This window comes from Penicillium solitum (genome assembly GCF_028829755.1).
Source record: "Penicillium solitum strain IBT 25940 chromosome Unknown utg000005l_segment0_segment0, whole genome shotgun sequence".
Lineage (NCBI taxonomy): Eukaryota > Fungi > Ascomycota > Eurotiomycetes > Eurotiales > Aspergillaceae > Penicillium > Penicillium solitum.
In genome coordinates this window covers 976,290-1,003,133 of record NW_027072125.1, presented here as the reverse complement: position 1 = coordinate 1,003,133, position 26,844 = coordinate 976,290, and the positions used below count along the sequence as shown (strand labels likewise).

The window sequence follows — 26,844 nt, the reverse complement described above, 5'->3', positions numbered from 1 at the left end:
ATTACGCCTGACAGAAAAGGTGGAATGTCTATGCACCTATTTTTGGCTGCCTAATTAATACCTAGCCCTAGTGGTTTTAATCACTCAGATCAACATCTCCCTTCGGGCTTTCGATTTCATCACCTAGCTCATCAACTAAAACCCGTCTCCCAAGCCGGTCAGATGGTATGGCGTCAGAGGATGTACCGAAGTCGAGAATCTGCATGAATCAGCAAATTATAAACGGGATATTAATTCGAGGGTGAACTAACCTCGATATAGGTCTCGCCTCCACGTTGAACCGCTGCAACACAACGTTGGGCATCGAACTGGACTTGCCAGACACCGCTGAGGTCGGTAAAGAGGTCTCTTTCAAATACACCAGTCCGTGCATCCCACATCTTCACATTCATATCGGAACCGGAGATTATCTTTTGACCATCGTGCTGGAAGCTTGTGATCGCTCTAGTATGACCGCTGAGCACGCTCTGACAATGTCCATTTTCAGGGTCCCAGACTCTAAGTGTAGCGTCCGCAGCGGCCGAGACGAGGATATCTTCTTTCAAATCCAGTAGACCCACCAATGATGTGTGGCCTTCAAGATTATACAACAACGCACCCGTATCAAGAGACCAGATCTTAACCACATGATCCATTGATCCACTGATACAGCGGTTCCTCTTATGGTCTAAAGATACGCTATAAATCTTCATTGTATGGCCTTGTAGCTGGTGCAGTGATTCCCCAGTGGATATTTTCCAAACTCGCACGGTACAATCGTAGCTACCGCTGACCAGGGTATCCCCGTGGGCTGCAACTGCTCGCACGGAATGTTGGTGACCAGTCAATACCCGAATGAGATATGGACATTCCTCATCGCTTTCAGCAGGAGGGAAATACTCCGAGTCGCCTGATTGAGGAAGTTTCCAAACCCGCAGGTTCGAATCACGGGATCCCGAAATGACTAATGGTTGTTCGGGCATCATCACTGGCGTACCGTCCGGATGCTGGTCAATTTGAACTGGTAATAGTATCTGTAAGATCCGTACTGTGGATGTGTGACCTTGGAACACATGGGTGCACTCGGCTCTCGCAATGTCCCATACTCGGATGGTGCAATCTGTCGATGCAGAGACCAGAGTATTGCCATGGTATTCAAGGCCCCATACGCCACCTTTGTGGCCTTCGAGTATTGCTCGAAGTGCTCCGGTTTTGGTGTCATACACGTTGATTTTGGTATTGTCGCTACCAGCTATAATCTTGTCGTCGTCGAATTGTAAACAGGTCACGACATGTCGATCGTGTGTTTCGAAGGCAAGATGCGTGGGTTTTGTATTCTTCCACATGAGGTTCTATTTATGAGGCTCAAGAGGTAGAATTAGAATGGAAAGAAACAGAAAAGAAAAAAGAACGAGAAAAAGGGATGAGATTGCGGGGTAAACCTGGGACGGGGGTTAGCCAGTTGGTGCTGGGCGCTGGGGGGCATATTAGTGGTACCCGGGGGAGGTTGGGGGGGGTTTGCCCCCCGAAGCCACGCCCGAAGGGTCCAACACGTGACTTGGTGATATTCAAAACGACCAAGTCCCTCAACAAGTCAAAAAGTCACTCAGGGTTTGTCTCAAGTGGCCCACTTTGTATGGTGATTTGGTCGTGCACGGACCAACCCCATACAAAAATTGTCCCCCGGAGCAATTTCTAGCCACTTTAACTGTTGTGTGCACTTTTATCACCAAAATGGGGTCGGTGGGTATGTGTAGAGATGGCGATAACTTGTCTCCACATGTTCTCTACTAGTAGTATATGTATCATTATTATAGAAATTGGCGTTAATCCCTCTCATCACTACTACTTCTACTACTACTTCCTACTCCTAGTTTATACATTTAGACATAACATAACAATAACAACATTGGAAGGCTCAAGATACATCAAAAAGAGATAATATGCGCCATCTAATCTAAAATATCAAGAAGACGAGCCAACCTGTTGCTCTATTTCATTTTCTCCTTGCGCTCTTGTTGCACCAGTCGCCTCTCTGCACTAATGCACTGCACACAATCCTTCAACCGTCGGGGGAAGCTGCCAGGATGAATTGGACATTGGACCACATGGCCTAGACGAATGCATCGTGGAGCTGGAGCGTGTCTACGACAGTGATGGTTGCCCAGGAACGTACCCTTGTTCTCGCCCGTCGTGGCGACCTTCGTTGCGATCTTGTTCTCCTTTGGACTCCGACTTCTTTTCTTACCTCTACCCTTGCCCTTGTTCTTGCCCTTGCGGTTACCCATGTCGAGAGTTGGGACCTAGTAATGAGGTAAACAAGTTCCTTGAAAGTCTGTTTGGATGCAAACTGCCGGTTCTTGGTGCTGTAGAATTGATGTGGAGAACTAATTTCAAGAAATTCATCTGTTTTTATACTAAAAGTCATTTCTTCATCCGGTATGTACCGTGTAGGAGTTATCGTAGATCTAGGATTTTGTTAGACTATTCTGCATGGTATCTTTATTTCTTTGTTTACCCGATCTACCCCGAAACTCGTAAAATACGTAACGTTCTTTGATAATCAGTCACTGTGAACACCATAAGTGTCATATATCAAAGACGCGAAAGAGTTCGAACAAAGCACTGGGTAGGACCGTGAGAAGCCAAGGCACCCAATACGACATATCTTCATTGGCTTCGTGTTGATTCCTCATACATCCCATACAAAGCCATTGATCACTTGTAGTTAGGCCTTGGTCTTCGCTCGGTGCTTCCTTTAATCCCAGGCTCTATTGTATCTCGTATTCTGCCTCACTATCTCAGTGCGAAGCACTTCCCGTAGCTCCCTTCTCCCGCTTTCGTTTCTTTGTAGATGATCGTTCTCTAGAAAAGAAAAAGAACAGAGAAAGGCATCGAAAGAAACCTGGAGAAGGTTGAAAAAGCCCTTGAAAATTAGTGGTTTCAAGTAGTCCGCAAATTCTTGCGTTCATTTCCTCTAGAGTGTATCTGACATGGCAACCGGATAAACAGATATTAAGGGATACTCGCTGGCGGCGATGAACGTGTAAAATCAACAATTCATTAATCCTGACAGTATGAGAAATCGAAGAAAAAGAAAATGGAGTAAAGGAATCATCCAGCCACCGACGTTTCTTCGTAAAAGAGCCCTATACAAGGCGAAAAAGAAATCATACACGAAAAAAGAAAAACCACAACGAAAGCAGAAAGCAGAAAGCAGAACCCAGGAAATTAATGCTCAAACTCCATCCCATGTGCTCCTTGGGTATCTCAACGAACGCTAAGAAACGCAAGAGCAAACCGCGACTGTGTGTAGATCATGAATTCGTCAAAATTAATTTGCTGCCTTGTCCAAGTTCGGCGGAAGTGGTCGACCTTCCCTGTAAAACAACAGATCAGAATTACTTCCTACACACACCATAGACGAAAGGGTATCTTGACTCACCTGAGATATTTCCTCTTCAAATTGCGAGCACGGTCTTTGCAATTCACCTGCGAGCGACGCTCAAGCATGGGACCACCTTCAGACGGCGGGCAAGCATTATCTTGCTTCTTTATGGCAGCAAAGGCAGTACCATAAATTCCCATGAGGTGGATCAGACGGTCATCTTCTTCCTCAGTCCACCTGTGACTGGTCTTTGGAACTCTGCGATTGGCTATCGCAGCCTGGGAACTAGAGGCTGCCCAGCGACTCTGGGTACTAGAAGGTGGGTCATGCTGTTCAGCAGTGGTCTCGTCATCAGTGATATCGTCACTATCAGCTGTCTGCGCTCTTCGAGAGATTTGCGATGAGTTAGAGTTGTGGGGGAATGATTTATTGATATTCGATTGCAACCGTTCTCCGGCAGAAACGGCATTGTCCTCGGGGCGCTGTCGCTTCGAAGCAGGCAAATTCTGCTGAGGCTTTTCGACTCTGCGCCTAGGGTCCACGTTCTGATTGTTCTGCTCGAATTCAACGTCTGACCCGTCACTTGAGTCATCATCTTGGTCATCAATACTCCGATTTCGCTTGCCCAATACAGTGAAATTCCCTGGACCTTGAGTGTCATATTGGCTGATCGGCGACACAACTCCAGCGTTACTCTGCTTATCGAGGAATCGCCGAGCGACCGGAACCGATCGCTGTGTGCTTTCGCCTCTCGGAGAATCGAAGAAACGAGGGTTGTGGCTGACATGGCTGATTCTAGCGGAGTTGGGAGGACTGGTCGATGTCATAACATCGGGTTCTGGGCCTTGGCTGAGGTCCAATTCCTCGTCATTGTTCACATATGTAGTGTCGTCCGCGATATCTGTATATCGAAGCTCGGGGGATTGTTGCACTTCAAAAGAGACGGCGGCAGAAGGGCCGGAATTGATCGGCTGGGCCACAATACTTGTGTCTGTAGAAATATTTCCCGTCTGCGATTCAACGTTCGAGACAGGCTGTTGATGGCTCGTAGCCTGGCGCCTCATGAGTGCCGCGAGTGAGGCTGGGTCTCGGAAGTTGCTATGGATGAAAGTTAGTAGCCACAGAGAGTGTATGAAACCGTAGAGCGAGCATACCTTTTGGACTTGCGTCGACCCGGATCTTTTGCTGCCAGCTGTGCGACTTGGTCGGAGACACTTTGTTCAGGACCCTTTTGAGGAGTGGTGCCTGGCCGGGAAACGTTGTTTTCAGATACTTGGCCCGCCTGGGCTGCTTGTTCTGGCTGCTCTGCCGGAGGTGCCGTATCTGAATCTGGTGCTATGTTCACTGATCGTCCTTTCTGAGGAGACTGAGTCTGTTGGGGCCCCCGACGAGAGATGTCACCACTTGGAGGCACTGTCGATCCTTGACGCCGGCTGGGAGTACCAGCCGGGACAGAAGTAAGGCGACGAGGTGCGGGTGAATTATGGACTTTTTCTGCCAGACGTCTAATGTCATCCTTGAGTTCTCTGTCGCGAGTGTAGATCCAACGTGCAAGGTCCCGCTCAAACGATCGCCACCTGTATGCCTTTTTCAGACCATCAATGTCAACGGAATCCCACTCGGAAATTTCCTCGTAAAGCTCATTGAACCTATCGCTGACGGCAATGAGAAACTTTTCAGGAAGGTGTTCGGGAAGATGGCCATCGTCGTCCTGTAAGACACCCGGCAAGTTGAACCCACGGAACGAGCCGGGGATACTCTCAGAGTCATCTTCGATGGGCGTAAGATCCATAGCAAAGACCTGTCTTAGGATGGACAGTGGGTTGAAGTCTTGCTCATGTTGCCGTCTTTCTAACTCCGTGATAAAAAACTGTGTGCGGATACCCAATGCAAGATTGAAAGTGGCCTCAGTCGTGTTACTCGCGCCAATTGCCCTTGACATAGAACTGTCCGCAAGTTTGCTCATGACACATGCGGGAAACTGGGAATCCAGTTGTTGGATGGCCTCTGACTGGGACTCCGTACCGATGCTGGGAAGGAACATGTTGAGGGTTATCAAAGCACAGTTTGTCATGTAGATATCTGAGATCGAAGCGTCCAGTTGTGCGGACGAAAGCAAACGACGAGCCTGAGAGATGTCCAAGAATGACTTGCCATCACGGGAAAGAGGAGAGTCTTCCAGTTCATCGGTCAGCCCTTCAACGGACCGCCTCAGGCGTTTGCGGTTTGGGTGGTTAGAATCCAGGAGCCTTTTGGATTCAGCTGCAAGGCTGTCCGGGTTCAAGTCCGGGCGAACCAAGAGACTCATCACAAGGGTCGCCTGTTGCTGAACGAACGGCAGGTGGGTTGCGATTTTATCGGCGACTTGGGAACCGACGGGCTCCGCATCATTGTGACCCAGGGTTGTACCAGAGACATTGGTATGACCTTCATGGTTCTCAGGCGACTCTGGTATCACATGCCTGGGTACAATGAATCCGGGGGAAGGAGTTGAAGGCTCCTCAGTCAGTCCGCTCAGCCCTGGATGAAGTCAGAACACATTCACTTGTGAAACAGAAATGATTGAAGCATCAATGTCAACAGTGAAGCAACGAGACAACAAAATGGAGTAAGTATCGAGGCGAGTCGCGGATTGAGGAATACACAAAATGCATAGTTCTCAATGCACACTTGCTTGAGCCACCCCCTGTGCAACATGCTGTTGGACCACATCAAAATAATTAGAATTTACCTACAATTTCGCTCCAATGTCCCTTTGTTTGGCATAAACCCTGCATTTGTCTCCCGGCTCCGACTTCGCGTCATGCGGGACCCCGTGATGCGAGCCATGGAAGGCGGTGGATGGAAGGCGGTGGGGGGGTTGCCGGGCAGGACACTTGCGTCAACCCTCTACACGTGTTGTTGTGATGGGTTTTTTTTCGTGCTCTGATGAAGATTTGTGGATCCTGAGAAAAGAAATGAGATGGCAAGGCTTCTCCTGGATGCGTGATGAGATGGATGCCGAATGTCATGGAGTGGTGGAGCGTTCAGGGGAGGGAGGAGCGAGGTGTCAGGGCTTTCGGGGCTGCGTTCCTCGGGAAAACGGAAAATTAATCACGCGCGGTCCGCTAAGCTGCCTTAGGCAAGTTTGGTGCCTCAGGGTACTAATACATTCGTGCCTGTAATACAAGGCTGGAAACCCTAACCCAAACCCTGAACACTAAACCCGAAACCCCCAACTCTAAGCTACTCGTTTTGGCCCACGTTTCACTCAATGATGGCGGGTTTGTGGATACAGGATCAAAAGCTCCATGTTGACCTTTAGGTTTGAGAGCAGACGATTTATTAGTACTGGAAGTATCCAGAGCCCTTAAAATAGGATTGCTACTTCATGAATTGTTCTATCTACCTGCTCAGTACGAAGTAGCTGTATCGATCAGTGAGTCTTATTCCTGTGAGATTTTGTACTGGAGGGGGAAAAATAACATTTTCAACCTGGCCATTGCGTGGGCCAGTCACGTAATTATATTAAAACAGCACTACCTAGGTAGGTATATCACAAGATGCATTCATTCGACTTTTACAACAAATCAACCGCCAAAAACCGTAACAATAAGTTTCCGTGAACACATACAACCGCGGATATGCAGCGCTTTAAAATATGGCTTCAATAAAGTAGATGACGCCAAACACAAGGAATGCCACAGCGCCGCCCAGAGTTACTATACAAGTCAAGATTAGCAAGTGTCATAGATAAGAAAGCAAGCAGGGGACACATACCAACACGCATGCTGACCCGGCCAGCGATAGCCCGTCCACCGATCACGGCGGCTGCGGTGCAGATTCCGTGACCAGCACTGGCTCCAATAGTCACCCACCAGTAGTCCTGACCAGCTGCCATGGCGATAGTGGCGATTTGGCTGCGGTCGCCCCATTCACCGAGGAAAGTCATGACAAAGGTCTGAACCCACGCGGGGGTGAGGAGCAGGGAAAAGAGGTTGCTCAATCCGGAGAAGACATCGTTCAACCGTTGTCGGGGTTGGGGGGAAGAGCCACGGGACGAGGATGAGGACAGGCTCTCCGGGGGCGAAGGCAGACGGTTTCCGGAGCCGCGGGTCTTGGGACGGCCTCCAGCGCGACCAGCTTCGAGGTTGTGAGGAGTAACCGAGGAGCGACGGCGGTTCATGCGCAGCTGCTCGTGCTCCTTCTCTTCGAGCTCCGCCTCAACCTCTCGCATTTCTTCACCCACACCCTCATCTGGAGACATTTCACGACCTTCCTTGAGCATCTTCACTCCAAAAATTAAGAACAGAATGGCAGCCATAAATTTGGTGAACGCTTTAGGGATAAGAGTAGGAACTGCATGGCCCAGCACGGCTGAAAGAACAGTCATCACAATCAAGGCGCTGAATGCAGCGCTGAACACCACCAAGCGGGGGTGTCTCATGGCCATCAGCGCAGCCACAAGGAAAGTCTTGTCGCCGATTTCAGAGACGAGAATCATGGTGAAGGAGAATACAAGGGAGTGTAGTGAGCTACCAGCATCATGGATATCAGAGTCATGGTCGTGATGGTGGTCATGACCGTGGCTCGACGAGGACGAGGATGAACTCGAAGACGACGCCGAGACGACCGAGTCGTGCCCAAGACCTAGAGGATCGTCCTTTACCACGGCCGGGGGCTTGGGGTGTGGAATATCGTGTGGCTTTTCAGGGAGGTCGGCGGGTTTCTAGATGCACATTAATTCCACTTGTTCAATGAAGGACCTCGGACTCGAGCGAGTATGTAGGAAGACTTACTCCGACCATACCAAGGCCTCCCGGACCCTCCGCAGACCGGCTTCCACTTCCGGTTGTTGTGTCGTCGCTGTCAGAGCCCAGCTTCTTGGTCTCACTATGCGGCAGCGGAGGCGCTTCCTTTGGCCCTCCCGGAACTTTTTCGGAGGCCAATTGGCCCTCCTTTCCTTTCTCAGAGACACCACCCTCTGTTCCCCGTGTTCCCTCTTTCGGGCCCGTCCGATGCGGGTCATCCATAACGCCGCCATTTGAATGCGGGATCATCTTCCCTTCTTCGGTGCTCAGGTGCTCCGAAGAGGGGATCTTGGTGTCATATTTGATAGGAACCGGATCAATATCATCGCTTCCCTTGACACCTTTGCGGTCCCGGTCTCCATTGGTTTCCACCCACGGACCAGCGTGCGGTCTGCCATCCTTGCCGTCCACGGGGACGTCCGGCGCCCCTTTGGCGACATTGGATGCGACTATCTCCGAGTCGACGAGGCGAGCGTTGTTGCCAGCTGTCTCACGTGAAACTCGAGAATCTATGTTGTCATTGTATGTTGTGTCGGCGAGGACGGCCGAAATTGCGGGAAGAAGGAAGAGAAGGAAGGACGACTGGTTGATCTTCATGATGAACGGTGGTTTCTTCCGCAGAAAGAGTGAATGATAGTTGAATTTGGCGATTTAAATGTATAGTTGATAATCTTTCACAACCGGGAGGGAAAAAAACAGGTGGAACCGATATCCAAGGTGGGAGAAATCCTCGAGAGATGCCACGACACTAAGTCGTGTGGGAGGTTTGATCGATACCAGGCAATTTTTAAGGGTGAGGATAAATGTCGAAATGAATGTAAAGTAGTAAGAAAGAAGTAGCGATATTAAGATGATGTATAAGCAAATAACAGAAGAATTCAAAGCAAAGAAAGAGCATTCGCCTTCGCCTTCATCTCGAACTGCCAAAGGGGCCACCCACGTGACCTCCCGCGAACGGCCCCCCCTGTAATAGAAATCGGCACAATTTGATTCACCCCTGGACGCAATTGGCAACTGGTAATTTTGTGTTGCTAAACATGAATGTGCATGATCGGAATGGAAAACTATGCTCTGAGTGGTCTGCTATTTAGTATGCTATGCATACGATACAAGTCATTTGTTCCTCTCCACCATTCTTCTTACCTTTGTTTTTTATTTGGATGTATAGGACGCTTGTGGTGAATTAATACTAGCAAGGGACGTTTATCAGGTAAAAGGTAAAATAAGCCTAATTTTGTAAATAGAGTAGATTCTGAGCTAGTTATTTATCCCTTGTAGTCGTGGAGGTTGCGGAGTATATAACCACTTACCCCGATGCCAACCTTTGCTAAACTCCGAAACTATTAATAAATAAATAGCCCACTCTAGCTGGTTAACGTATAGTATTCCTTATTCAACACTTTACTATTTGTTGTTCCTAGTCTCGTATAAGCGTATGGATAGCCCTTGAGGGCGATGGCTTTTTTTTAAAAAAAAAATATATATATAATAACGGGATTTTGCCAATGAGAAGGGCGGACAATGCTATCAAGTGATGGAATGCCTTATCTTCGATCCGCAAGTCAATTAATCCGCCCACAATATCAAACAAATGGCAATATCACGAATCAAAGAACCCTAAAGCGAGTCTGTCGATCCCATCCGAGAACTAACATCAGGTGGCGTCCCCAAAAGTCGTAATACCTGCGTGGATGCAACTCGCTTGTCGGATCCCCCTCTTCCAAACATGATGTATAAGGTTGTAGATCAGCCAAAGTCTGACCCGTGACGCCACACGAGCTCAAGCACCCAGGAAGGGAAATGCTGATATCCAACGGTATGAAGATACCAAAGCTGGGGCTCCTTTCCCCCGCAATTGGACATCTGCACAATGACGACAGCCAACACCTCCCGCTGGTCAGCTGAGATAATTTCGAGGCCTTGAAAACATTATTTGAGCATTGCCCGATACTGAAATTCGTCAACAGACATATCCATGGACGGGCAGACCACACAAAGTGAAACTCTCGCGACAAGCGCCGGATTTGAGTGGCTTGGCATATACCAGGAATGGCCGGGCGCATTCGGTGATTGGGAAATTCGAGTACGATTAATCTTTCACTACAGACTCCCGACAGGTATTAAATGTGTGTTTAATATATGTGAGTGTACTCCGTATGTCTTGTTGCTTTTGACGTTATATTGCGTGTACTATGCGTGGTCCAAGGATCCACCTATCGACGCGGACTGTTGATCCATGTGGTAACATCATTAACGATATATTGTGGGGAGCAATAACATTCCCCGAAAACGGTGCTTATCAGACCCTGCGTCATGCTCAGCAGTCCACTAGAGTATGTACAAAGTACATGTCAGATACATACATGCAATATATGTGTGTATGCAGAAAGATATTTGATAAAATCAGAAAGATAGTACCTCGAGGGTACTTGACTTAACCTTAGCAATCGTATGACACCCATGGTACTCCGTGGGTACTCTGAGACATCTCACCGCCTCCCCCCACTGCCCACATGAGATTGTCGATCACATCACCTTTTTCTTTGTGTCTCAGCTTTTTGGTCTTTTCAATATTTACCGCGTGATATACCTAAGAGCTTATCGCATGGACCCCGAGAAGCGCTAGAACACTATATATCAGCCGTCTGCCACTTACTAGATCTTTTGTTCTGTTCTACTTCGCTTTTCCTCTTTCCCGCTTCATTAAGCTATGTCTTTAAGTGGAGCTCATCTGCTGCCTCTTGCGTTAATCCAGAAGCGTTGATCGCTTTCGCAAGACCCAGCGACATACACTTTACCTGTCCTTCTGTGGGGGACCCATCCCGTTACTGCTATCACGTCGTTTATAATTGCTAGTTTTTACCGGCAGCATTTTTGGGCTTGTTACGGGATTCCGGTATCCCCTGTCAGCCATCTGAGATAGCTGTGAGTGACTTCCCCGGTGCCCCCTGGTGACTTTGAGAGATTGCTCTTTTGTTGTGTAGATGCAAAAGACTCTGGCTAACATGGGATGTTTAGCACACTTGTTTCGCAAACGCAAACGCGATAGGCCGAATACTTCGTTCGAAGTTCTCAAACAGAACATGACATCGCCAGCAGAGGACCGTTCTGCCACAATGGAGGAAAACACGGGAATTGAACCTGCCCTGCAGCAGCCAGCTGCTTCGCGCTGGAGACGAATCTTTGGAGGAAAGACCAAAGAGGATACCGAGTCTAGCGGGGATCAGACTTATCGCGCCAAATCCACATTGGGAATCCTAAGTGACAAAGAGACTGACGAAGTTCCTGGTGAGTAGATATCTCCCGGTCATCGAGAGAAGTGATATTGTGAAACGGAAACTGACTGGCTGGCGTGGATTAGGAACGGTACTTCTCTTATCATCAAACCGCAATGAACCTTTGGGAATGAGGCATCAACCGCATCGGACATCGACATCATCTATATCCTCTTCTTATCGTCCCTCGCGATCTAATTCTCGAACCCGGTCAGCGGTTCCAACGAAGAAAAGAACAGCAGACGGACAATTTGTGCTTGATCCCCAACCGGATGACTCCGTAAATGACCCTCTGAACTGGCCCGTGTGGCAACGAGACACCGCATTGGTCTCACTAGGCTTCTATTGCTTGATGGGAGGCGGCATGACTCCCATTTTGGCAGCTGGGTTTAACAAGGTCGCAGCTGCATACGATGTCAGCACGCAACAAGTGGCTTTCACCACCGGGTTCTATATGCTAGGCTTAGGCTTGGGGTCTGTCGTGATGTCGCCCACAGCCATTCTATACGGGAAACGACCGGTTTATCTTTTGGGAGCCACCCTGTTCGTGATCTCGGCAATTTGGTGCGCCGCGTCACCGAACTACCCAAGTCTCGTGGTCGCTCGTATTTTCCAAGGACTTGCCGTGAGCCCAGTCGAGTGTCTTCCATCTGCTACAATTGCAGAGATCTATTTCTTGCACGAAAGAGCCTATCGGGTGGGCATATATACACTCTTGCTGCTAGGCGGAAAGAATCTGATTCCCCTGGTGAGTGCCGCCATCATCCAAGGCCTGAGCTGGCGCTGGGTATTCTGGATCGTCGCCATTATTGTGGGCGTGTGTCTAGTGTTGCTTTTTTTCTTCGTGCCCGAAACGTTTTGGGATCGTACACCTCGTCCGCGTGTGCACAAGCATAAGCGCCCGCGCGGCCCTGGTCGCAGTGTCTCTGACCTCGTTTCCCACGGCTTCCGCGGGCGGCGCCCGTATGTTCAACCCTTGGACGAGTCCACCGAACAAGCCGATATAGACCCAGCAATGGAACCGAAAAAGTCCAAGCATGCGCATGTTGGATTCGCGGATGACCACCTAGAAGACGGAGATCAGGCAGTCGGGACTGAAAAGCCCGATCTTGTTTCCGAGGCTGGAAATGCTACCAATGGTGATCAAATCACCGCTCAACAGCCCACCCCAGCTAATGAGAAAGACGATGACTTCCTACAGCCACTACCTCACGCTTTTGTGCTTGGCGCACACCAGGATGACCTGGAGACAGCTCGACCTGCCGCCATGTCGCCTGCGAGGACCGAGTCACTAGAGCCTGCGGGAACACCGCTCCCTGCGACCCTACAATACACAAACAGACTCCGTGAACGCCCGAAGATCCCCTACTCCCAATTACTTCGAGTCTGGAACGGACGAATCGCGCAGGACAGCTGGTACCGAGTTGCCATGCGACCATTCGTCCTATTTGCCTATCCAGCCGTGCTCTGGTCAACAGTGGTATACTCACTATCTGTCGGCTGGCTAATCGTGCTTTCGGAGTCGGTTGCACACATATTCGAGGGCGGCACTCACTACCATTTCACTGCACTACAGACAGGTCTGATCTACATATCGCCATTTGTTGGCGGTCTCCTTGGAACCGCAGTGGCGGGCAAAGTATCAGATATCATCACGCGCTTTATGACCAGACGCAATGGGGGTATCTACGAGCCTGAGTTCCGTCTCGTCATGGCAATTCCCATCGCTTTGTCCACCGTCATCGGTCTGATGGCTTTTGGATGGAGTGCTGAAATCGGTGACTCTTGGATCGTTCCGACTATTTTCTTCGGTTTGATCTCGTTTGGTTGCTGCTTGGGTAGCACCACAGCTATCACTTTTTGTGTAGATAGCTATCGCCAGTATGCTGGTGAGGCGCTAGTGACACTGAACTTTAGCAAGAGTATGTTGACCTACCCTTCATTCTTTTTGTTCGTTTTGTCTGATCTAACAACTTTCTTTTCTTGCAGATATCCTCCACGGATTGGTTTTCTCCCTTTTCATCGTGGACTGGCTCGATGCAGAGGGTTCACGTACCGTATTCCTATCTATCGGTGGTATACAGCTTTTCTTCATGCTGATGTCGATTCCTATGTACATGTACGGCAAGCGAGCTCGTATGTGGACCGTACGCAAGCGGCTCATGGAACGCCTCTGATTTGGCCGATTCAATATTCGTCGAATATCTTTTGCACTGCATTTTCTTTTTTATTCTCTCATTGATCATATCTACATAGGAAGGGCCCTTGCTAGCGGGATTGTTTTAAATATCTTTTCCCGATGTTACATTTGGAAGTAATTTATCGTCGGGGCGTTCGAAGCAATAGAGATCCATATATACCTACCACCCTTAGTTCTCTATAGCACCACTATAGTTTTATCTTCGATATCAGACGAGTGTAGGCGAAGGCTGCGTGTGAAGAGAAGACTAAGTGCGATAGAATTGGGGATTAGTCTTGCTAGAAGTGTCTTCAACCTCCACTACAGTCCTATACTCCTATGCCGGAGGGACGTTCCTAGAGACCACGAAAAATATCCTATGCTTCCACCCTTGCTCGATCAAGATGAAAATCTTCAATTCTGTTCAAAGTTCTGCTCCCTTCCAAGTTTCCGAGGTCCACTATCCGGTTATGAGGTCTTCAGTCTATCTTGTGTATGGAGTAACGTACGACCCACCATTTCAAATTAGCAAAAACATGCTTGGCCTTCGAGGTGTAGTCTGTACTACCAGACTACGAGACTACTATGTTGAAGGGTTGGTAGGTGACACGAAATTATATAGGTCAGCAATTCATGCTACCTAGGTACCGCCTCGCGGACCGTCGCCATCCACCGTTTAGCTGAAAGTAGTGGGTTGCGTCTACATACATTAGAAATCTACAGAAGTCATACGTGGTGGTGTTAGATCACACAGTAAGCTCTTGAATAGTGCATGTGGCGCAACCGAAATATTCCCGCAATATATAGTGGAGACCTGTTGAGAGACCCCCATCGGACCAGTATAGTACATTGGTAGACACCATACTTTCAAGATTCCCCAAGTTACCATACAAAACCGCATAGTAACATTGAGTTCAATATGTCCTTAGTGCGATAGTCCTCATCTCAAGTGACACAGTCTCAAATTACTGTCCCAACGCTATTTTGAACTTAATCGAGCCATCTGGTTGATTGACACCTTTGGCAACATATCGTTTCATGAAGTAGCTATCAGCAGGAGTTAGTCGTCGATAAATATTTCCAATTCTGGGACAAGAGGTGTATTACAAGTGTCTCAGGGTGCCCACAACTTGTTGCTTTATACCTTGCACAAATGCCTGAACAGACGCCAAGCTATCGGGATTAGTTTGACTATACAGGTCCTGTTCGGCTTTGTTGAGTCGTCCCGCACAATCATGGATCATTTGACCGAAGCTGTTAATGGTCATGTCCAGCGACAGTCCAAATTCGAACATTTTGATTGGCACGCAGCTCTCAAATTGACCTGCATCCTTTTCTACGTTAGCAAAAACGAGTCAAATATGCTGCCCAGGGGGTCATACTAGTTCCTTCGGCAGAGAAAGAAGATCATTATATCTAAATAAAACAGTCAGGTAATAGTCAATGATCTATGCTTTGTAAATACTGACATAGATAAGATCAAAGAGGCCTCTCGGAAGATAGTCTGTATGAATGGGTTCGGTTTCGAACATTCGTCTGGGACCTGAAGATCTTGAGAGTACCTAACAATTATAAGAATTTGACGGATATATTGAGAAAAATCGAAACAAGATATCTGTATGGGCAAGATGAAAGGAGTTCGCATACTCGACCAAGGTGAAGTATATTTCAAAGCCAAGATTAAGTACTCTCCAATCAAAGTAGTCGGCCAGTGTAGGAACCTGGTTCTTTTCCCGGCGTTCAACTGCTTCCGACGTTCCGCGCACGAAAAGCAAGCACTCATCAAGGTAACGCTTGGTGCACACTTGCGTTCATAAACCTCATTAGCTTTATATTCATGTGCAGGTAGCGCTAAATATACCTGGATGACTCTTCGAAATGTCCACGAAGGAGTCTTTGAATGAAGCAATATTGGGATCCGGATGAGTTGCGGATGAGACATTGCTTGGATCCCGAAGAAGCTCTATGAATTCGATAGTCTCGTTGCAGTAGTTGATAGCTCCAACAGGGTCATGTGTGAATTTTCCATCGTCGAGGGGTTCATCCCAAGTAAAGATCTAGTTACTTAGTGACAAGAACGAATTATTCAAGGATAGTGATGCTTACCCAAGAAAGGCTCTTCGCTATGGTGAGACGCTTTTCATACTTTACATTAGGATACAACAATGAAACCCAATTTTGCAGATTGAGGGCTTCAATCATCGTTCGGTTTGGAATATCCGACCACCGACTAGGTTCGTGTTCTCATTAGACAACTTTCAAAAGAAACTTTGTGAATTGTACCTTTCAACCCAGATAGTCAGCTCATCCTTAATGCTCTTATGGCTTGGATCATGTTCCTTGAGTTCCCAGCCAGGGTTGAGCTCCTGCTGTGATGGAATAATTAGCTCATGACCATCGAGGCCCTCAAACAATGCCCTCAGGCTGGCGGTGACGTGGTCCATAGTTAAGAGATTTGAATGTGCTTCTGAGGATGGTATGTTGATAGTCTACAGAATAGGGAAGTTGCCTCCTCTTATACTATCCCTGGGGCGTACCGCGCTCTACTAGGAAAACAGAATTACTATGGTGCCGAGTATCTCACTGATCATCATAGCATTCTCTGTGAAACCTGATGTGAATATGGTACCTGTTGCAAGTAACTCTCACTTGGGATGCCAATGCATTATCTAGTACTACGTAGGTAAGTCTCACGAGTTATTTCCCGGAAGTGAACACCCGGGGATACGTGAGAGTCTTGGTTGGGTGTGATTGCCAACATTCGCTTGTCAGATTGCTTTCTAGAATAGTGTCTGTATTTTGCAGCATGGCTACGGGATTCAACCTAATTTTCTCCCTTTTCATGGTGGAATGGCTCGATGCCAATAGTTCACACACCGTGTTTTAGTCTATTGGCGGTATGTACATAGCTTCTCTTCACATTTATGTCCATTCCTATATGCATGCCTAGATCTACGGCAAACGAGCTCGCATATTGACGGTACGTAAGCGGCTTATATACATCCATGGATAGCGCCTTTAATTAGCCCATCGAATATTTGTGGGATGTCATTCGCATTGCATTTTGTTCTCTTTCTTTTCCTCTGCTGCATATAGGTGGGAGGCCGGATAAAAGTCGGGATTGTTTCATAGCTTTTCTTGGGATGCCCCATCGGAGGCAGTTTATATCGGGGGCGCCTGGAGAGTCTTGAGCGGATCGGTGACTGGCGAACAATAAAGTCGCTCGATAAGAGTATAACAATATTGTCAGACAGTCCAAGAAAACTAGAGAAGTACCGGACGCAAAAATCATTGCTCGACCTGGTTAGAATGTCCGAAATCATAATAACAACTTATTTATGGTGCAATCAATCGGATTTAAAAATCCGGGCGGGTCTAGACGGAGACTAAAAAATAACGAAATCGCCAAAACGGCCACAGCTCGGAGAGATGCCGAGAATTGTTTTGAACGTTGGGGTTCCACGTGGACCTGAGCTGGTTTTTTCTGAGTGCGTCCAAGAGACTTCAAGCGACTTAAAACAGACTAGAGAAAGCTAAAATTCACCGACGTTGTTCCGAGTTGGAGCATGTGTGCAACGCTAAACCTTTTTAGGGATAAGCCCCCCCTATCTTATCTGATGCTCCTCCGCTATGCCAAGTGCCGAGAGAATGGTCTTTTGCCTTTTTACGTACGCTCGAGCTGATGAGGAGCTTCGGCCTCTTTCGCCGGGATCAGCTCACCGTAGCACTGGTAGGGCTCCGCTCTCTTGGTAGATTTTTTTTATCAATCTCCGAGGCCCATAAATAATAGTAATGGCATGGAAGCCCTTTTGAGTTCGTCTAAAAGTTCTTTATTTTATCTGAGCTAGGAGTTTTCCATATCATTCCGCCATCAAGTTGTGATTATGGCAGTTGTTACTTCAGACTCTAAGTCTGTGGACGCGGTGTCGGCACCTGTCAGTGAAGACATGCGCACTCCATCGGAAGAATCTAGCGATGACTCCGATGGAAAGAGCCCACCACCGCTTGCAGCAAAGTTAATCGCGGTTGCACTGATCTCGTGTATTAGCTTTGGTTCGCACTGGAGCTCTGGCGTGACGGGTGCTATGAAGAGCACGATCAAAAAGGTATTGAAGACTATGGAAATGTCGATCTGCAGGATTCACTGACGGTTTTTGTTTGGCAGCAAATGCATATCGACAATGTTCAATTTTCGCTTTTGGAAGCCAGCGAAAACTTCATGGCCACAGTTCTGCTTTTGATAAGTGGTGTGATCACCGACCGAGTTGGTGGAGCTCGTATGTTGCCGATTGTGTCAAATGAACGAGAGATATACTGACCAGCATTTACTAATAGAGATGATCGTTTACGGAAATATCGTCTATACCATCGGTTCTATCCTCGTTGCTGCCGCTGCAACCGTGCGCTCTTTCGACTTCATGATCGGAGGTCGGGTTATCCTCGCACTCGGCGATATCGCTACCCAAATCGCTCAGTATAAGATGTTTTCCTCTTGGTTTCCTCCTAGTAGTGGATTTGCATCCACACTAGGCTTTGAGCTCGCCATCGGCAAGATAGGCGGGTTTGTTGGAAAGGCGACGGCCAATATCATTGCCAAGGTGATTGCTTTTCAGCCGAGGTTGACTTAGTTAAGCCAATGCTAACAGGCGCATAGAAAACCGGAAATTTTGCCTGGGTCTTCTGGACCTCGGTGTTCATGAATCTCTTCACCAATGTGGCTAGCGCAGGGTTCTGGTTCTTCAACATTTATTGTAATCGCCACTACAAGGGACGACGCGATACAGCTACCAAAGAACAACTGACAGAGAAAAACAAAAAGTTCGAATTCCAAAAGCTGTTCGAGCTCCCCTGGATGTTCTGGGCTGTCATGGCCTTCTCTATTTTCCAAACGAGTGCTGCATCAGTCTTCAGCCAAAATGCCACCGAGCTGGCCGAGAAGCGATTCAATGTCGATTCCATCAAGGCCGGGTGGTATAGTTCACTTTCGCAGTATGCAGGTACGAATATTCCGAGAATGCATGATGGTTGTGGGATGATTGTGGCTGGATATAAGCTGACATTAACCAGGCTTCTTCCTCGTTCCCTGCTTGGGCGTGTTTATCGATATCCTCGGCAACCGAGCATCTGTCTGTGAGTGTGACCAACGAGATCTAAAGCAAACCAAACATGACTGATACTGACCTCCCTAGTGTTTGTCTGCGGTCTCGGCATGCTGCTGAGTATGGTTCTCATTAATTTTGCAACATCACACGCAGGCACAGGAGCTGCATTCGGCATCTATGCCATTGCCGTGTCCCTCGGACCGACCTCGGTCATCGACAGCATTCGCACCTCGCTATGGCACCAGTCGGTCTTTGGCTCTGCGTATGCATTGAAGGTCACCATGAACAATGCGTAAGTTTGATCCAACATCCCGGCATTGAAAACATGGGTTGAGACACAAACTGACATTGCGAATTGTAACAGTATGAGCATTATAATTCGGATCATCACGGGAGCTTTGCAAGACGCAGATGACAACTCATACCGCCGAGTGGTGCAGGTCTATCTAGTTCTTGCTGCCGGTGCTCTAGTTGTCGGTGCGGCTATCCTGATCGGCTCGTTTTTGACTGATAACCTGGCGCCACTACAGTGGACTCGGCATAAACGGTTGACATCGGGTGCGGTTATCATTGAGCGGATTCGAGAGCATAACTTGGTAACCATGTACCAGCGCACTCGGAAGATTTCCATAATTTGCTTCGGCGCTCTGATTTTGCTGACACTTGGGTCGTGGGTGGCGTATATCTGGGGTGCGGTGACAGGTCATAATTCCTAGTCAGATATAAAGTTTTGGAAGGGTTGAATACAACATATGATTTTCGAGAGGTTTTGATCATCCTGGGTGTTCAGGCCTATGACGGGAGAGACGATCACTTTCTACACAACATACCATAAGCAGTGAAGTCGACAATGCCTACAACTATATCGTATGGCTGCTTCATGAATTCGCCACCGTCGTCATGGGGCTTGCCGGGCCAATTGAATGAAGCCCCTGGCAGAAATGACGTATTGTTATGGTTTTTTTTGAATGAGGGTATACATGTGGAAGTCCTAGTCAACAGCAATTAGTGAAGGTGCTGAGACAGCATGGTTCACATTCCAAGGTTACAAGAAACGAAGAATGAAATGTAACTACAGTAGCAAGTTCTACGAGAACGATCCTGAAGATTCATTGGTCCACTTGGCGTCGATCGAGGTGCCTGATCTTCATGGCAAATAATGTGGCCTGAGGCAATGAGCCAATGACCTACCGTCTCGGAACGCCACAGGCCACTGAAACCTACTCCCCTCCACATCTTGTCTACAACTGTGCTCCTCAGTGGATGCCCACTGGGCCCTCCACTTCATCGTACCCCCAGTCAATATGCTGGTTCAGTGACAGTTGCGCAATATGGGCGTGCCGATCCCAAGATTCCGGATAATCCCACGAGAGACTCGATGAAGCAGTGGAGCAGATGTAGTCCATACACAGTCGACTGGCTATGTGCACAGAGCGCTGGTTCCCACTAATTATCTTCTATGCATTTATCCCCTTATTGGCCCACCTCGTCAATGCCCGTCCCTATTGTACTCTGACAGGTGGGATCCGCTTGCCGAACGTCCCACACTCTTCCTTGGAATCCCAATTACGCTTCACCTGACTTGCAGTTCTTGGTGGAGAGTGGTATCTAAATCGGGAACTCCCACTTTCCTCTTCTTCAAAAATCTGTGACTAATCTAGTTATACTCGTCGCTCCGATAATTTCACAATTTTTAATCACTCCCTTTGTGCATCTTGACCTCTCCTAACCCTCTTCACCCTGCCTCGGTGGTCACCGGCGTGATAGCTTCGTCAGTCTCGAAATTTGAGTCTGAGGATGCAGCACTGCATCTTCACTCTTCCAACGCTAGCAGCAAACCATGCATACCCCTAAGAAACGCGAGGATACTCTACACAATGCAGATCGCAGAGTAAGAGAGCTATACCGCTATTACCAGCCTGCTTCCCAAGCCGAGGCGGTTCCATCTTGGCTTCCTACGAACGATGGATTCCCTTTTTCTGCGACTTCAGGAAATACAATCACCCCACCAATTTCCGAAGGATCAGTACCTTCACACAGCAGTGCAACTTCCCGACCAGCGACGGCAATTGGCTCGGAAGCTCTCGTTCTGGGCACCTCGAATAATACGATGACGTCATTTGCCCAGCTAGCGGCCTTGCGATTGAACGTCGAGCGGGTGTTTATCTCTCTATTGGATCGTGATGTGCAACACATCGTTGCCGAAGCTACAAAATCGCTCAATTTGAACGATCCGTCAGTTTACGACGATAAAGATAATGTCTGGTTGGGGGCATCTGACACTCGCAAGACGTGGAGTGTATGCAAGGTAAGTTTTGCTCAGTCGACGAGCTGGCTGACCCGGAGCTATTGTCGGACTCGATCACATTATTCATTATTCATGACTCCTTGATTTTGACGCCATTCGACAGGACACTGTTTCACTACCCCCAAACGACCGCGAGAATACAGACTATCAATTTCTAGTCGTGAACGACATGACTGAAAATGACCGCTACAAACACCTTTCCTTCGTCGAAAAGGACCCCAACTTCCGCTTTTTCGCTGGAACTCCCTTGACAACCGATAAAAATATCAATTTGGGTTGCCTTTTTGTGTTGGACACGAAACCCCGAGGTGGATTGACACCGCTAGAGAAGGATACACTGGGATCTATATCGATGCTTGTTATGGATTATTTGAGCGTTTGCAGACAGGCTTGCGAAGGACGCCGGGCCGCACGCCTTTCCCGTGGGCTTAGCTATTTCGTCGAAGGGAGTTCTAGTTTCGTGGATAGTATCGACCAGTCGCGCACCGGCAGCGTCGGTGCTCCATCAACAACCCCGCCATCTTCCTACAATCGACTAAGTGCCTCTGGTGGCTCTCGTGGAAACAGCTCAGAAAATGCATCGCAAGCACCATCCAATAGTCCACCGAACGATCGATCACTCAGTAACGACGCGCGTTCCTTCAGCTCTGTCCCGTCCGATCTAAAATTAGACGACGATTCTAAGATGAGCAGTGGTTCAAAACTGGATAGCGGTTCAAAGGTTGAATCGGGCACTGTAGAGAGTTCTCTGCCAGAATGGCTGACAAGCAGCAGCCGGAATCGATTACCACCTGATGATTCGCAAGGCAACTCTTGGTGCTTCCGCAGGGCGGCCAATCTCCTCCGTGAGAGTCTCGACCTAAATGGCGACAGTGGGGTCATTTTTCTGGAGGCTAACAATGGCCCTTTCATGGATGCGGATATGGGGAGTGATTACTCTGACACAGGCGGGCCTGCCTCTGTTCTGTCAGCATCAACAAATGAAGAACCGTTTGCTCCCCAGGCAGGGTCAATGGCCGCATGCGCTGCGGCCAACTTAGACCGATCTTTCCTACAATTGTTGCTTCGACGCTACCCCAAAGGAAAGCTATGGTCTTTCCACCGCGATGGACTTATTTCGACATCAGATGATGACGACCAACAAACCCAAGACAAGGCCCCTCTTGGCACCAGTGCCACCAGTCGGTCCCCTCCTAGTTCTGCACGGCCTTCAAAGCCCTTGCCAAAATGGCGGAAAGCTGCCGAGAATTCAGCACTAAACCAGTATTTCCCAAATGCCGCACAAATCATGTTTGTGCCTTTGTGGAATGCTGTTTCTTCGCAGTGGTTTGGAGGGTGTTTCTGCTGGAGCACACTTGAGACTCAGGTGTTCACCACATCAGTCGAGCTCAGTTCTGTACTTGGGTTTTCATCCTCCATCATGGCCGAATATAGCCGCGTTGAATCTCTCATCGCGGATCGCCAGAAAGGTGACTTTATTGGGAGTATCTCGTGAGTTTATCTTGGTCATTTCACATGCCCCACCGCAGTTACTAACTACTCTCCTTAACTAGACATGAACTCCGTAGCCCCCTTCATGGCATCTTGGCCGCTGCCGAATTTTTGAACAGCACTCATCTCAACGAATTCCAGGACTCATTGCTTGAGACTGTCAACTCCTGTGGCCGGACGTTATTGGATACAATGAACCAGGTACTTGACTTCAGCAAAGTAGTATCTTTGGAACGGACATGGCGGTCAATGAAACGCAAGAAAGAGTCACCGCTCGATTACAAAGGATCCGACAAGCTAGCGCATCACCTGGATACGCTTGTAGCTACCGATGTGGCTATCCTCGCGGAGGAAGTCGTTGAAGGCATCTGTCTTGGCCATGTGTACGGCCAGAGCTCTACTGCTTCAGCTGATCTGCCAGTATTGATGCCACACCAAACAAAGTCGCAGAATCAGCGGTCCAACGTCGAAGTTATTATCGATGTTTCATTCAGGGATTGGGTCTACCGGACTCAGCCGGGGGCTTTACGGCGCATCATTATGAATCTTTTTGGAAATGCTATGAAATATACAGAATCTGGCCGTGTCACTTTATCATTGGCAGCATCTAGTCAATCTGAAGGACGATCTCGGCGTCAAGGCCTGGAAGACTTGGTTACCTTGACAGTAACCGACACAGGTAAAGGTATATCGGAAGAGTTTTTGCGTGGCAAACTTTACACTCCCTTTGCCCAGGAAGACGCATTGGCTGTCGGTACTGGACTGGGATTGTCAATTGTTCGCAGCTTGGTCAAGGCTCTGAATGGGAGCATTCGAATTCGCAGCCGTCCAGGGGAGGGTACTGTCGTACATGTATCTCTTCCCCTAGAGCGGCCTGTTGGAAAGGAAAGCCCGGCCATCGAACCAACTGGCCAGCTTATTCAACAGAGAGAGACCTTGACCCAAACTCTTCAGCTACGCGAGAGATACTCTGGTAAACGAGCGTCTATTTGGAGTGCCGACGCAACCAACATGACTACCGATTCTAACTGGTCTGAAATCGCTCGATATCTTTCAGACTGGTATGGCATGGGGATCGTCGCATGGAAACCGGAAGCCCATATTGATCTTGTACTTATGGATGAAACTGATCTACCCAATTTCCGCACCATTGCACCCTCGGCCACTTTGCCTGCTCTTCTCGTACTATGCCACAAGTCGGTGGATTACACCGGCGCGAAAGCCGAGTGGCTGCCTCTTGCTTCCTCCGTGGACATCATCCGGCGTCCCTGTGGGCCACACAAATTAGCTCGAAGCGTAATGAGGTGTCTAACCCACGGCCAATCGAGATCTGCGACACCAGCTTCCGCTTTGCAACCACTGAGTCTACCGCTCCGGCCATCCTCGTTGCCATCTGCACTTGATTCGCCCCGCGTATCCCATGCCGATGCTCTTAGCGCTCCGGACCTGGATTATCCCGGAATCCGCCCCATGACGATCTCACCACTGCAACAACCATCACAAATCACAACATTGCCCGAGGATATTTCAGAAGCCCCCTTGCCAGAACCACTGCTAGAGCGCTCAAGCAAACCTCAGCAACTGGCACGAGTGCTTGTGGTTGATGACAATCGCATAAACCTCAACCTGATGATGACGTTCCTCAAAAAGCGCCAGCTGACTGAGCTGGATCCAGCTGAGAATGGCAAATTGGCCGTTGAGGCAGTCGAGCGCATGCAGAGTGGCTATGATATCATTTTCATGGACATGTCGATGCCTGTCATGAATGGGTTTGAGGCTACTCGTGCTATTCGCTCGCTGGAGAGGGATACGGATGGTCGCAAGCCGGCTGTCATCATTGCCTTGACTGGACTCAGCAGCTCTCGCGATGAGTCAGATGCTATGGCTTCCGGTGTGGACCTGTTCCTCACCAAGCCGGTCTCTTTCAAAGAAGTAGCACGCCTACTAGATGAGTGGGAAAGGGATGGGATGGTAACGGAACGGAAGATGGCATGTTGAACAGCATGTACCAACCGCACACGACATGTACCACTTTTCTCCTGTTTTTTTTCTTTTGTTTTCTTTTTTACCCCATCTAGATGATATCAATCCATCGTTGACCTGAATACGTGATTAGTGTTGGTCATGTTATTATAACATTATCAATACTATCATATCAGACAATGGACGTGATGATATTTTGGTTTCTTTGCTCTCTCTCTCTCTCTACCTCCCCCTTCTGACAGATGCATTTCGACATTCTAGTTATGATTCACACTGCATTATACCAGGCCAATGCTGGATATACGGGAAGCGATGGCTGGAGTTGGTATACCTTGTTTTTATGTTTTGCTTTCGCTTTTTCTTTCGTTTCTCTTTTCGCTTCTTGCGGGATACTCAACATTTCACGGCGTGCAACGATCTACCCGCTTGGTGGTACATGTACATGCATGTTCTTTTTGGATTCTATTTTGGTGGTTGAAATTCACACGCACATAGATATTTATTACTTCAGGTGGCGCTGGATCTGGATCGCTTTGGTGACCTTGCGATATGTATACGATTTGGGATGAGGGCAAGACGGCGTGAAGGATCATCCTTTTTTCCATGGTCACATTCGGTGATAATCTGAGAATTCAATGTACATATTTCTCATCAATACGCACGCATCTCGTGCTCCGTATTGTCCCCAGAGCCGCAATCGGCGCTTTTCAGGCTTGAATAGCGAGTGCGCTCGTGTGGCTTGCTTGGTTAAGTAGTTCTTCACTTGCTCTGGCGCTAGCAGTGCAGGCCCGCATCGCCTTTGAGAGAACTTAGACCCTTGGTGATTGGTGATGGCAACGGCGTCGGCAACACCCAACGGCTGTGCATTGAGATAGCGTGAGAGTAGAAGCATCAGCTAGTGATGTAATTGTCAGTATCCATCTAGTGAATAGAAATTCAAGACATGGACATACCTGTGAATCCATGCATAGTGAACGATTTACTCTCCAAGGGTGTATGATGGAGTCAAGTTGAGGCTGTAAAGGCTGTTGGAGTTATAGAACAGAACATCGGCAGCTATCTTCATGGCCTGAGCCGCAGTGAAGTCGCCCTGCTGAACATAATCCACGAGTACCTGGACAGAAAATAAGCATCAGTCAAGGCTAGTAGAAAAGAAGGCGAGCAACTCACCGTCTCAAGAGCCTGGCGGAACTGCCGATTAGCCAACCAGAACGTCTCCGGGTGAAACTGGCCACCAGTACTCCAGAGCAGACGGTTGGTAGGCGCGATCTCCAAACTCTCTCTCAGGACCTTCGTCTGCGCCTCGCGGCTAACCATGGGAAACACCTTCCCGAGATCAAGATAGACATTGGGATAAGCAGAAGCGAGATAACCCGCTTCGCGCGTGTAAGGGTATCCAGCATGCAACAGCACAATATCCGCACTAGCATACTGCGCGATCAAAGGCTGCAGACAAGCGGGATTCGAACGCAAAAGATTAATCCGATCATCTCCCAAGCCAGTGTGGAACAACAAAGGTTTCGCAACACCGGCTTTCTTCTTAAACGAGATAGCTTTCAGCGTCTGCTGGACAATCCAATCACAGATCTGCTTATCATTGACTTCGAACCCAGACCTGGTTGTCCCGGAATCGAGGATGCGAATCAATGACCCGCCGAGCGTGGTGTCATCAGAAGAATACGGATCCACATCTAATCCGGTCCGACAGGAAATTTCCGATTTAAACGCAACGATGTTGGTATCGTCCAAAGCCTCACCGAGAGCATCCTGAAACAGCTGTCGGAAATTGTTCCAGACTGATTCGCCGTTCTTGCGCGCGTTCGAGACTTTCAGGATTGTGGACTCTGCCAAGGCTTCAACCTGCACGATTCGCTTTGTTGGTGAGACGGTGAAGCTATCGTGCCAGGTTGAAGGTTCGATATCTTCGTCGTCCCTGAGATAGTCATCGAGAAGCAGTGCGTGGGTGCCTGATAGAGACTTTCGGATCAAGTGGTCGTAGTCTTCGCGCACGCTTTGATCGTGGACGGATTGGATATCATTCCAATTTTCGCAGGCGCGGCCGTATAGCTCGGAGAGCTGGGTTATGGCCCGCAGTGAGGGGAGGGTGGTGCGGGCATTTTCTAGGGCCCGACCGTCTGCTGAGGAGGTGATCGCCTCGATTGGGTAATTGTCGGAGTCGCTGGCCGATTCGCGGTTCAATAGGTTGTGCGCATGGTGGTCGATAAGTGGGTGTGACTGAATCAGATCTCGTAGAGGATTAAGGTTGTCCATAATGACGATATTGATGGTGTGTGCAGTGAAGAAAATCTGATATTCAAAGGATCTCCCCAGATTGTGTGCAGCCAATCA

At 48.5% G+C, this 26,844-nt stretch overlaps 10 protein-coding genes across 10 annotated transcripts; 3 read left to right on the top strand and 7 right to left on the bottom strand.

Moving 5' to 3' along the window:
• Window positions 1–76: 76 nt before the first annotated feature.
• N7455_007986 (WD40 repeat domain-containing protein) lies at window positions 77–1,325 on the bottom strand (the record flags this gene model as incomplete). Its single annotated transcript, XM_040955640.2, has 2 exons — window positions 77–199; window positions 252–1,325. 2 exons carry the CDS (start codon window positions 1,323–1,325, stop codon window positions 77–79), a joined length of 1,197 nt encoding a protein of 398 aa, XP_040813960.2.
• A 645-nt stretch (window positions 1,326–1,970) lies between these two features.
• On the bottom strand, window positions 1,971–2,267 carry N7455_007985 (uncharacterized protein; the record flags this gene model as incomplete). Its single annotated transcript, XM_065605789.1, has 1 exon — window positions 1,971–2,267. The coding sequence occupies one exon, from the start codon at window positions 2,265–2,267 to the stop codon at window positions 1,971–1,973; it is 297 nt and encodes a 98-aa protein (XP_065460738.1).
• A 1,046-nt stretch (window positions 2,268–3,313) lies between these two features.
• N7455_007984 (uncharacterized protein) lies at window positions 3,314–6,196 on the bottom strand (the record flags this gene model as incomplete). The annotated part of the gene is made up of 4 exons (XM_040955719.2): window positions 3,314–3,359; window positions 3,425–4,465; window positions 4,522–5,887; window positions 6,103–6,196. The coding sequence occupies 4 exons, from the start codon at window positions 6,194–6,196 to the stop codon at window positions 3,314–3,316; spliced, it is 2,547 nt and encodes an 848-aa protein (XP_040813941.2).
• Window positions 6,197–7,000: 804 nt separating this feature from the next.
• Window positions 7,001–8,754, bottom strand: N7455_007983 (TMEM165/GDT1 family protein; the record flags this gene model as incomplete). Its single annotated transcript, XM_040955643.2, has 3 exons — window positions 7,001–7,068; window positions 7,127–8,075; window positions 8,146–8,754. The coding sequence occupies 3 exons, from the start codon at window positions 8,752–8,754 to the stop codon at window positions 7,001–7,003; spliced, it is 1,626 nt and encodes a 541-aa protein (XP_040813836.2).
• A 1,968-nt stretch (window positions 8,755–10,722) lies between these two features.
• On the top strand, window positions 10,723–13,812 carry N7455_007982 (putative MFS transporter). Its single transcript, XM_065605788.1, has 4 exons — window positions 10,723–11,082; window positions 11,176–11,445; window positions 11,519–13,354; window positions 13,422–13,812. The coding sequence occupies exons 2-4, from the start codon at window positions 11,241–11,243 to the stop codon at window positions 13,607–13,609; spliced, it is 2,229 nt and encodes a 742-aa protein (XP_065460737.1). The 5' UTR covers window positions 10,723–11,082; window positions 11,176–11,240; the 3' UTR covers window positions 13,610–13,812.
• Window positions 13,813–14,576: 764 nt separating this feature from the next.
• On the bottom strand, window positions 14,577–16,055 carry N7455_007981 (terpene synthase family protein; the record flags this gene model as incomplete). Its single annotated transcript, XM_040955561.2, has 8 exons — window positions 14,577–14,658; window positions 14,719–14,942; window positions 14,994–15,027; window positions 15,081–15,173; window positions 15,259–15,415; window positions 15,473–15,668; window positions 15,718–15,841; window positions 15,895–16,055. The coding sequence occupies 8 exons, from the start codon at window positions 16,053–16,055 to the stop codon at window positions 14,577–14,579; spliced, it is 1,071 nt and encodes a 356-aa protein (XP_040813972.1).
• A 1,440-nt stretch (window positions 16,056–17,495) lies between these two features.
• Window positions 17,496–19,429, top strand: N7455_007980 (putative MFS transporter; the record flags this gene model as incomplete). Its single annotated transcript, XM_040955676.2, has 7 exons — window positions 17,496–17,717; window positions 17,777–17,888; window positions 17,947–18,209; window positions 18,266–18,608; window positions 18,679–18,741; window positions 18,801–19,005; window positions 19,078–19,429. 7 exons carry the CDS (start codon window positions 17,496–17,498, stop codon window positions 19,427–19,429), a joined length of 1,560 nt encoding a protein of 519 aa, XP_040813966.2.
• Window positions 19,430–20,390: 961 nt separating this feature from the next.
• On the top strand, window positions 20,391–24,510 carry N7455_007979 (uncharacterized protein; the record flags this gene model as incomplete). Its single annotated transcript, XM_040955593.2, has 3 exons — window positions 20,391–21,021; window positions 21,125–22,512; window positions 22,575–24,510. Exons 1-3 carry the CDS (start codon window positions 20,554–20,556, stop codon window positions 24,508–24,510), a joined length of 3,792 nt encoding a protein of 1,263 aa, XP_040813912.2. The 5' UTR covers window positions 20,391–20,553.
• Window positions 24,511–25,102: 592 nt separating this feature from the next.
• Window positions 25,103–25,460, bottom strand: N7455_007978 (uncharacterized protein; the record flags this gene model as incomplete). Its single annotated transcript, XM_065605787.1, has 2 exons — window positions 25,103–25,390; window positions 25,449–25,460. The coding sequence occupies 2 exons, from the start codon at window positions 25,458–25,460 to the stop codon at window positions 25,103–25,105; spliced, it is 300 nt and encodes a 99-aa protein (XP_065460736.1).
• A 14-nt stretch (window positions 25,461–25,474) lies between these two features.
• On the bottom strand, window positions 25,475–26,766 carry fluG (uncharacterized protein; the record flags this gene model as incomplete). Its single annotated transcript, XM_040955637.2, has 2 exons — window positions 25,475–25,609; window positions 25,666–26,766. 2 exons carry the CDS (start codon window positions 26,764–26,766, stop codon window positions 25,475–25,477), a joined length of 1,236 nt encoding a protein of 411 aa, XP_040814012.2.
• Window positions 26,767–26,844: the final 78 nt, after the last annotated feature.

Coding starts and splice junctions, on each gene's coding strand:
- N7455_007982 (XM_065605788.1), top strand. CDS start 11,241: ATGACATCGCCAGCAGAGGACCGTTCTGCCACAATGGAGGAAAACACG. Junction 11,446..11,518: donor AGAGACTGACGAAGTTCCTG/GTGAGTAGATAT, acceptor GGCGTGGATTAG/GAACGGTACTTCTCTTATCA. Junction 13,355..13,421: donor GACACTGAACTTTAGCAAGA/GTATGTTGACCT, acceptor CTTTTCTTGCAG/ATATCCTCCACGGATTGGTT.